This window comes from Egretta garzetta, unplaced genomic scaffold (genome assembly GCF_000687185.1).
Source record: "Egretta garzetta isolate BGI_Z169 unplaced genomic scaffold, ASM68718v1 scaffold608, whole genome shotgun sequence".
In the NCBI taxonomy this organism is placed as follows: domain Eukaryota; kingdom Metazoa; phylum Chordata; class Aves; order Pelecaniformes; family Ardeidae; genus Egretta; species Egretta garzetta.
This window is the reverse complement of record NW_009260498.1, coordinates 247,558-257,880: the sequence shown is the minus strand read 5'-3', so window position 1 is coordinate 257,880 and position 10,323 is coordinate 247,558. Positions and strand designations below refer to the sequence as shown.

General features: G+C 49.8%; 1 protein-coding gene across 1 annotated transcript in view; it reads right to left on the bottom strand.

The window, feature by feature from the left end:
• Window positions 1-10,323, bottom strand: part of NACC2 (NACC family member 2) — a 24,163-nt gene that overhangs the window by 2,781 nt on the left and 11,059 nt on the right. Inside the window, exons 4-6 of the mRNA XM_035900084.1 lie at window positions 3,728-3,895; window positions 890-995; window positions 504-601 (exon numbers count right to left, since the gene is read on the bottom strand). Coding sequence (XP_035755977.1) covers window positions 504-601; window positions 890-995; window positions 3,728-3,895 — 372 coding nt within the window. The remainder of the gene's footprint in view (window positions 1-503; window positions 602-889; window positions 996-3,727; window positions 3,896-10,323) is intronic.

The window sequence follows — 10,323 nt, the reverse complement described above, 5'->3', positions numbered from 1 at the left end:
CGCCCCGCGGCCAGTGCCTCCCGGAGAGGTGGGAGATGGCTGGGAGCTGCACGCTCCGCTCCTGGAAACCAGGGGATTCGGGAGAGCCCCGCACTCAGATGAATCCGAATGCAAGCTGGAGCCCTAGGGCTAAAAGCCAGCACACGGAGATGGCCCATTTCAGTGGTATGGAACTCTGCATGTTGCCAAAACCATAATTTTGATTTCCTCCATAGAGCACCTATCAATAAAATAATTAACTGAGAAATTAGTGCTTTAAAATATAGCAAAATACTCAAGTAGCAATAATGTTTTATATTAAGATACTGCCAAACAAATAATAATAAGAAAAAAATATTTATCCCCTCCAAAATTCTGCAAAATAAAGAATAAATTAATGTTCCTATAACCTAATTTCATCACGTATAGTTCCCATATTACTCAACAGAGATGGCCTTCCCCGCTTGGGTTTTGGCTTTGCTCTCGGTTTTTTCAACCGAGCAGCAGTAAATCTCTCTCCTTACATTTGACTGCATTAAGAACCCTGCTGTCCAGGGGCTTCCTGCTGGGATCGCTTGTGGAGGACCGGATTCCAGTTCCGCAGCTGTTGGCAAGCGTGTTCCTGCAAGAAAGGCAGAGAAGGACCCTTACACCGGGGACACCAGGGGACAGCGCATCGCAAGGGGACACCACCCTCTTCCCTTTAGGTTCTTAGGGAGGGATCACCACGTTACGTTGATTTTTAAGGCAAGGAATTGGAAAAACGGGTGCTCAGGTTCAAGCATCGTTGAGAAACAGCGCAGAAATCAGCGCAGCAGAGGACGAAGCGCTCGCGACACATTATCTATTAATGTGGTTAAAACACCAGGAGACAAACTGAATCCCTTGGGAGAGCACAAAGAGCACGTACCGATCAAAGAAGGTGGCCAGAAGACGTCTCAGAAGGACCTTGTGTTTGACGCCGGCACATAAGTGGCAATTCATCAGCTGCCCCCGAGTGATGTAAACACCTGAGCCTGGAAGGGTGGGAGAAGGAGAATTCAGAATGAAACCTTTGCCTGGCTGACGGCACCGCCTCCGAGCCAGGAGCAAAGCGCTGCTCCTGCGCCGGCCCGGCGCTGGTGCGAGGCGGGAGGGAGCGTGCTCTTCACATGCCGCTACGGAAGCCCAGCCAGCATGGCAGGAGTTTTGGAAAAGCCGAGCGGGGACTGTTCATTGCCATCCCTTGGGGTCTTGGCAAGTCCCAGCTAATAATAATTCCTAATTTTAACTGTACAGAAAGGAAGTCTATGGAAATCAAATGAAAGGACTCTTTTTTTTTTTTTTGCAAAGACACACAGTGCAAGGCTTTATTCTGTGATTTTATATGTACGGATCAGATTATTTATTCTTTCTGAAGGAAGAAAACCCCAATCCATTTGGCCTTTTCTTTTCTCAAGTTAAAGATCACAGAACACAGAACTAGAATGAAAGGCAAAAAACCCCATCCAGCACAGGAAAGGTACCCGGTTACACTGCAGATCTAACTGCTTCCAAAAACCCCATCACCTCTGGAGACTTCTGGTGAACAGGGAATTCTCCTCCTAACGCACAGGAGCTGCTGACTGTGAAATACCCGGCTTTTCAGGATGCTCTCCAGAAGAAAAAGGAGCCCCTGCCAAAGCAGCTTCGCCCGCCCGGGGGTTTGGCAGTGCTTTACAGCAGGTTCCCCACCAAACGCTTCTCCTTTGCACATGGCTGGCGCAGACCAAACCGCTCCCGCCCCAGCCACGGCTTGCGTGTGGAGGTTCCTCTGCTCTTCAAGCGTTCCATTATACAAGAGGGTCTTGGTATTTGCTTTTAATTAAGATTAAATAATGGGTTGTATCTGGATCCAGAACACGCTCTGTTCTCATGATATAAAAACATCTATTGGAGAAATAAAATGACCTCCTGGATTTCCAGGAAAGCCTACAGACGATCATCCCTGATCTTCCGGATGGAGACAGAGCTGCAGGCACCCAGCGGCTCCCCCAGGCCCCACCTGGCCCCCCAGCCCCCCGGTCCTGCCCCAGAAAATCCAAGCACCGCCCCGGATCTCAGAGCCATCCCGCTTCTCGCCACGCTCCGTGCACCGTATCTGTCCATCCGGTGTGCGACGATGACGGCACGGCTTGTTGAAGACCCTCTCAGAGAGAGCTGCTGAAGTTTGCAGAATCAATTATGGCATGAAAAATGGGAGACGAAAGGAGAATACTCCCAACAGGGAGTTGAGGAAAACGTGGGCTGCAGGATCCTCCTGCGCGCTCTGGGGTCGAGCTCCCCTCCCAGGTCTCCCCAGGTTTGAGACAGCAATGAGCTGGGGAGCTTTTTCCTCGGCAGCAGGATTTTGAGAGATAAGGCATCAGAGGGAACGCCAGACGCCACCGAGGGTAACTTCACTTTACTAAATAAAAAATAACCGAGGCAGCCACTATCGGTTAGAGATATTAATCTACTTTTTTTTTCCCAGATTGAAAAATGTAAATCAAGCAGAGCTGCCTCGAGCCAATTTGCAGCTCTCACTGTGAAAATAACCTGCACCACTTGATGGTTTTAAGAAGTCTCACATAAAATGTAAATGGGTACAAAATGAATATTCCAGATACAAAATAAATACTTGTGGTTGTACGCTGCGCTGCGGCGTGTGCGTTTCACTCCCGCCTTCCATCAAAGACCCATCCTCCATCTGATGGAAATCTTTCTGGGTATCCCCTGAACTCCAGATTCCTTCTACAGACTGAAAATAAAATCATGCTACTCACCAAGAGATAAATGACCAGAAAGAAAAGGCAACCGATTCGGATCGATTCTGCTGCCACACGTCCTTTTTATACCTTTACGGGTATTAAACAGACACCCCCACCCCCAGCCTGGGCAGGGCTGTTGTGCAAAGATGGCTCCATTCAAACACAGCTATGCCCAAGGGAAAAAAACCCCCACGACAAGCTTATTTAAGCAGAATACCATTATTTAAACTGGGATTTGATCGGGACACCCCAGTCAAACACTGGGCGGCACGCGGGTACCCGGGCTGCAGGCTGGCACGGTCCCGATTCACGGCTACTGGATTCCTCTTTATCCAGCTCTACACCACCAGTACCGTTAAAAGTGAAACAGCAACTTCTTCCACCTCGAGTTGGCCATAAATCCTTTATAGAGAAGTAGTGAATTCCCCCAGTATTGTAAATTCCCCCCCCCAAACGAAAATAAAAGGAAGGACCAAACCCAACTCCTTCTGCTCCTTCCTACTGCAGCGTTTGACCGTTCAATAACATCCCCAATCCTTAAAAAAAACTTTTACAGGTTTTTCAAAGCTTGTTCACTGACACAAATTTTATCTCCGTTGCTGTGTAAATCTCCTAATGCAATGGGTTTTTCGGTTTGTTTTTTTTTTTTTTTTTTAGATCTGTGCCTCTAAATCAAAACACAATTGCCATGCAGCCCACACCAATCAGGAAGAACACAAGCTGGAGAATTCAATTAAAATGCTAAATTAATTCAATTTAATAAATCCTGTTAATGACACATTTTTCTATCAGCAAATTAAAGGAAACTTAGAACTTTTTAGAAGATGATTGGTGATGAATAATCCAGAAAGACACAGCAAGGGCACACAAGATGCACGACTCCAGCAACGGCGCAAGCAAGCTGAAGAACACATTTTGAGAAGGAAAACATCAGCGACCCCCAGGCTTTCTCAAGCAAAGGAAAGTTACCCCCTTATTACCTGCAACGAGCTCAAGTTTTTCTCCAGGATCTCCCTCTGAGTAGAGTTTTGGGTGACAACGGTATCCGATTTGACTGATAAGACTGGCTGGGAGAGCAACTAGGTCCCGTCGTATGAGGACACAGGAGCGGTTCTCCAGTGGGATCTGCTCTGGCTTCTCTTGAGCAACTTAAAAATTAAAAGGGAAAACCGTTGAAACAATTTGTTATGCAGGCACGACACGAACAGAAGGTCAAATCTGGACTTTTTTCAGGCAGCTCTTGAAAACATTCCTCTCTCCAAAAATACAACCGACCGCCAGGGCTATCGACCGCAGGGCAGATGCCGCCCGACAGCGTGGGAAGATGCCCCGGTCTCTCCCCCCACCGGCCGCAGCAGTCTCGTATGCATGTTCCTCTTCTGCGAGAGGGATTCTTGGAACCTCATTATGCTTTAACTTTTCCAAAGTTAATCATTGATGAAAACGGGCAACTCTGCACAGCTGGCACCGTCTGGAAGCGCAGCATACGGAGCTGCCCTCCCCAAACGCTCCCGGCAGAGCCGCGGGTTACTTCACCGGGGGTTTCTAAAACAGGCAGTAAATTGTCTGAGTTCAATAAATACCTGCATCAGTACCATAACTACTTTTCTTGACGTTTTTCTCCTGCTTCAGTTAAAAGTCAGGCTCTGTAGACACCCATCGCACCGAGAAAGGTCGCTGTCGCCCCCCCGGAGGATGGCACCCACCTCCTGCAAGCTCCAACTCCCCCCTGCAGCACCTTCTCCTTGCCTTTCGCAGGCCAACGTTTCCTCTCAATAACAAGAGAGACCCCAACTGACAACCCAAAAAGTGTTATTAAGCTGTGGTTCCAAAACCAAATCACTGGGTTTTGCCAGGCTGCGGCTGTGACTTGCCCCCATGTGCCAGCCCCGGTGCCCACCGCTGCCCGTTAGCAACCACCACCATCGAAAAGCTGAAACTACCGAGCTGCCCTACAAGCACCACCCAAGTCTGGGTCTTGTGGGCATACAGAGGGTTCGCTTTCTAAAGCACATTAACAGTGCAAGTCCACAGGCTTGCTCAAAATGACAGTTTTTGATGGCAAAAGGGGGCTGACACGGGTGTGCATCAACTCCAGCCGCACTGGGACGTGGTGGGAGCTGAATGACAGCTCTGAATGGCAGCCCGGCTCTACAATGATCCATCGTTTTTCCCAAAAAGGTTTGATCACGTGGCAAGTGCCACACAGAAAATCAAACCCCACGCCTTGCTCCAATATCTGTGAATACAGAAAGAAGAAAAAAACCCCAGAAATTGGTGTTTCTGAACTCAAAATGTCTCCTACTCAAGAGGTGTCTTTTCCTGCAATTATTTCGGTGTTCCGGGGGACGTTTTTTCCACTCTCTAGATAAAATAACAAGTTTTGCAGACTTGTTGCTGCAGTAACCAAAGGGTGATGGCTCCCATACAATGGGAGCAGTGTTCTAACTAGGACATGCCCCGCGACGCCGTGCTGTGCCGTGGCATCCTATCGCCGGCACGGGGCTGGAAGCATCCCCACCCTCACTGCTCCCTCCTTCCCCAAACAGTCGGAATAGCAGGAGGATGCCCCTCGCTCGCGGAGCTGTGGCACAGCAGCATTTCCCGCAGCGATTCAGGACCGACAGCAGCAGAACAGTTCACACGATGATTTAAAACAGACTTCTCCTGCCATCACGGTCTACCTATGCCAAGCGGCAGGGCTTTGTGGTGCTCTGGAAGGGGCTGCCCAGGGAAGGGGTCGAGTCCCCATCCCTGGAGGGATTTAAAAGAAGGGTAGATGAGGTGCTTAGGGACAGGGTTTAGTGGTGGGATGGCAGGGTTAGGTTAACGGTTGGACTTGATGATCTTAAAGGGCTTTTCCAACCTAAACTATTCTATGATCTACAGTCCCACTGACACACAGAACCTCCCCCCCATTTAATAGAGCTCCCAAGCATCCAGGCACCCTCTCCTTGGACATGGGAGTCATCTGTTCCACACAGAGGAAGCACCTAAAAGTCCTGCTCTACCTCTGATGCTTTCAAACAGTGATAAGCAGAGCATATCCAACTAAATACTAGTATTTTTTCCAGCTTAAACAAACCAAAAGCAGATGGGCACTAGACAGGGGGCAACCAACACCCAGGGAGGGCCCACTCTGCTGCCCTTACAGGCTTTTGGGCTCTGGCAAGGCGTGCTTTAGATTGGACATTAGGAAAATTTTCTTCATCAAAAGAGCTGTCAAGCACTGGAAGGGGCTGCCCAGGGAAGGGGTCGAGTCCCCATCCCTGGGGGTATTTAAAAGCCAGGCAGAGGCGGTGCTTAGGGACAGGGTTTGGGGGTGGGATGGCAGGGGTAGGGGAACGGTTGGGCTTGGTGAGCTTAAAGGGCTTTTCCAACCCAAAGGATTCTGGGATTCTGTGTTCACCAAGGCAGGCTACAGTAGTGCAAAGGCCACTGCAAAATAAATGTGAAGCTTGAGGGGAGAGGACGGACAGGTACGGAGGACACCACCACCAGCTCCCACCCAGAGCCCTCTGCAGGTCCCACACAGGCTGAACTAAAAGGTAAAATCATATCTCAGCCACACATGCCCTACTGTTCTGCTGAGAAATCCCAGAAAGCAGACCAGGACGTTCTCATCTCTCTTCTCTTTCTCTTCAGTAGTGGCAACGAAGGACCGGTGCACAGTGCTATTAGGGGTAAACCAGAATTTGGCAAGAGCTGTTTTGCTATCCGCACGTCCCGGAGCCGTCCGTCAGGCGACAGGATGGGTGAGGATGAGGCCATGCCCGTGCCCGGGGCTCCTGCTAATTGCAGGCAGCTCGTTAGGGCGAGCGCTCCCCAGCACCGGGCTCTCCCCGGAGCCACCGCTTCAGCTGCCCGGCAGGAGCAGGAGAACCATCGCAACCCCTCACACATGCAACGCTCTGCCCAGCTTGTGTAAAACGGCATTTTTCATTTTCTGTTTTTACTTTTACCTAATGACTCGGGCCCAAAGCACCCACCATACTCATCGCCACCTCGAAGCCAGCAGACGTTAAGCTGCTGAAGGGAAGCTGGGCAGACTGGAATGGATTCTCAGGAAGTTTCTTGGAGGCCTCCAGTTATTTTTTTGAGCCGTATAAAGGCTGTGGGTCTCCAGGGAAAGGAGTTGCAATCAATGCCGCAAACGAGGCAGAGTTCAGAGCCTGGGGGGAGGGAGGAGAAGGGTCCTCGCCGTCTGTGACCCAATATTGCTGCAATAGGAACAGAAGAGAATTCCGCCTGGAATGGCCACCAGCCATGCCCTCCTCCTGCCCGCTTCTTCATCAAGGCTGCTGTCACTGAAGAAATGAAACACCTACAACATCCAACTGGCAAACAGCTACAGCAGACAAGGACAATCCAGTAGGCATGCTCTACAAACCAGTAGGCATGCTCTACAAACCAGTAGGCATGCTCTACCACGGGCGGCCCTCAATAAAAAACAAATTTTGGGCCAAACAGATCCTAAGGTAGCAATAATGAGGCAGGCAAGAGGAGATCAGCGCAAGCACCACATTCACGCTACCCTCCTGGAGCAATTTCAAAGGGTTTGGTGTCAAACCTGTCTCCTGAAAGAAAAGCAGCTTTTCAGGAAAAAAAAAAACAAACCTGCCACACTGACACCTGGGGGATTGGTGACAATCCTGGGGTCGGTGACAATCCTGCTTCGAAGAAACTCTCTGCTTTTGAAGACATTTCATTCATAGAATCACAGAATAGTTTAGGTTGGAAAAGACCTTTATGATCATCAAGCCCAACCGTTCCCCTAACCCTGCCATCCCACCACTAAACCCTGTCCCTAAGCACCTCATCTATCCTTCTTTTAAATACCTCCAGGGATGGGGACTCGGCCACCTCCCTGGGCAGCCCGTTCCAGAGCCTGACAACCCTTTACACATGGAGCCATCGAGAAGTTTACATTTCTTCCTGTGAAATTAAATACTTCATAAAACAAACTAAAATTTGGGCTAAAAAGCCCCAGGCGTAACTCAATCCACTATTCTGTTTTGGTTACATCTGTCCTGCTGGCTCGCTGTCTATAAATCTCTTATTAAACATGGGCATGAATCATTTTTTGGACTTTGTTTCCATTAAAGCATTAGCACAAATTCAACAATTCAATACTAAACACAAACGACTGAAGATTTAGGCCTTTCAGTGCCACCGCAATTCAGCAGATAGCAATCGGTTATGTAAAGAAGCGGGATACAAGAGACACTTTGGTCCCATGTTTTCAAAGAAAGCCAGTCTGTTTGGCCTTTATGCTCTGAAGAACAGGATAGTATTTACTTCTAATTAATTTGTATCTTCGGAGGGCAGCGGCTCCTTCCCTTTGAATGAAAGGGCAAACAATGTGAAGTATTGTTTAATACCATTTTGTTCTCGACCAAGAAAGGAGCCTACCAGCTAGCAGAGAGGGGCAGGAAATCATTACAGAGGAAGCGATGATTGCTGCCAGCCTAGCACTGCTATATTTTATTTATTCAGCTATACGCTTTCATCTCAAACTTATATGGACGCTGCAGCTGGCAACAAGTGGTCCAGAATGGGAAATATCCTGGGTTTTCTGTCTGAAGAAGCAACCTCAGACCAACTGACCAGCCCATGCTCGGAGGAAAGCTGGAGTTGTGGGAATTACCGGCGCTCCACGGCTCCAGGCTTTGCATGATGCTAGGGGCACGTGTCCTCCTTGTCCCTAAAACGTACCGTCCGGCTTAGAGGTTCATTACACCACCCTCTTGCTGAGCCCACGATGGTTTCGGTGACACCAGGATGGCTGCATATCCCACCCAAGGTGCCTGGGACCAGAGGCGCTGAGCCCACGCAGCTCCTGTTGACCCTCATCGGTGATGGGCCACAAGCTGCTTGGGTGAGTGCCTGGGGTCTGGCAGCGCTGGGAACTGCTGGCCACACACCTGGCACCACTGGTCATGATTGCCTTAGTTCCCAACAATCCAAACACCGGGGCTTCAAAATTATTCATGACTCCCCAGTGCCCACCAGTCTGGGTTCTCCTCTTGACCATTCACTGGACATAAACGCCAACACACTCCCGCGGGTAAGAAACAACTATTTCTGTTTTAGGAATGGGGATCTGAGATACAGAAAGACCAGGGTGACGGACCCTCACCCAAAAGTTAACATTTACAGAGCCCCAACGTGGAACCACAAGTCACAAGCCCTGGTCTACCGCAACGGCCACCAAACCATCTCCATCTGCTCCACCACCAGACACCCCACACGCAAACACGTGGGTAATTCTCCCCTGTTCTCTACATGGCAAGAAGATTCTTTTCAAACAGCAATATTTTACAAACATTTTTATCCCATTAGCCTATTTTCCACTGGCAGTGAGACGACCCCAAAAATAGCATCCCCGCCGCAGCCCTGGCATCGCCAGCGTCTGCCTGCGTACGTAAACCTGTACCGCAGAGGACACACGCACGCACCGCGGGACAGATCTGTGATATAGTCCCACCCGGGACAGTTTACATTTTACAAATAGTACATTTATAACAACGCACTGGAACACAGAGATTTGATTTGTGACCTATTTATACAGGGAGGTAATCTGGAATTAGTATAGGAAAAATATTACTGGTTTATAAATACCCCTATCTTGCCTTCGCCTCAGATCTCAGCCAGGAGTGAAACATCTGCCAACCTAAAATTAAACATCTGTGTTTTACAGTGAGGAAAACCGGGACTGGAAGTTTAACGCCAAAAAAGGCCAGAGGCTGCGTGCCCCCGGCGTGGGGCTCTGCCTCCCTCCGGCTGCTCAGCACCACCGCTCCCCGTGCCAGGATGGGCGATGCTGGCGCCGGCCGGCTCCCGGCAGCACCTCCAGCAGCGGGGCTGCCCCTCACCGAAAAGCCAAAGGAAAAGCGCTCTGGCAAAAAAACAGGGCATCCTCTTCTCACCGCTTTATTTCCTAAAAAAAAAAACAAAACCAAAAACCAAACCCCACGAGCTCTTTGCTCGCGAGCATCCCTCGTGCGCGGCGGCGTCAGAGCGGCCACCGCGGGGCACTGGTCCTGGCAGGATCGGATCCCCGCTCCCGTGGTTAGAACCAGCTACTTTACTGCGGCTGCAATTCTCTGGCGTGGCGAGCCGTGATTTACACCGGTGCAGCATGTCGTTCCCAGGCTGGGTTCGGGAACCTTGCACGGGCTGTGCCGGAGCCGCTCATTACGGATTCTGGGTTGTTTCTTGCCCTCTTTCCTTACTGTCAGGAATCAGAGACCAGGAGAGAAAAGTATTCTCTCAGCTAATTACCACAACTATTCTATAATGGCTATTTTAGATGAATTTTTAATGAAGTGTGCTCTTGTCAGTCCGGGATTTCATAACTTTCAAGTCCAGCCTTTACATTCCAGCCATTTGCTGCAGAAAGATTTCTCCTCTCCCCTGCAAACCGGCGCAGCAGGAGCAGGGGAGGAGGATGGACCCTCGCACAACTCCACTTGCGCCTGTCAAAATTAAATTAACTGCATCTGCTAAGCAGCACGCTGACTGACAAGAACGCGGTTCAGTGCAGAAAAACGCCGAGCATCTGCAAGTCCTGCTG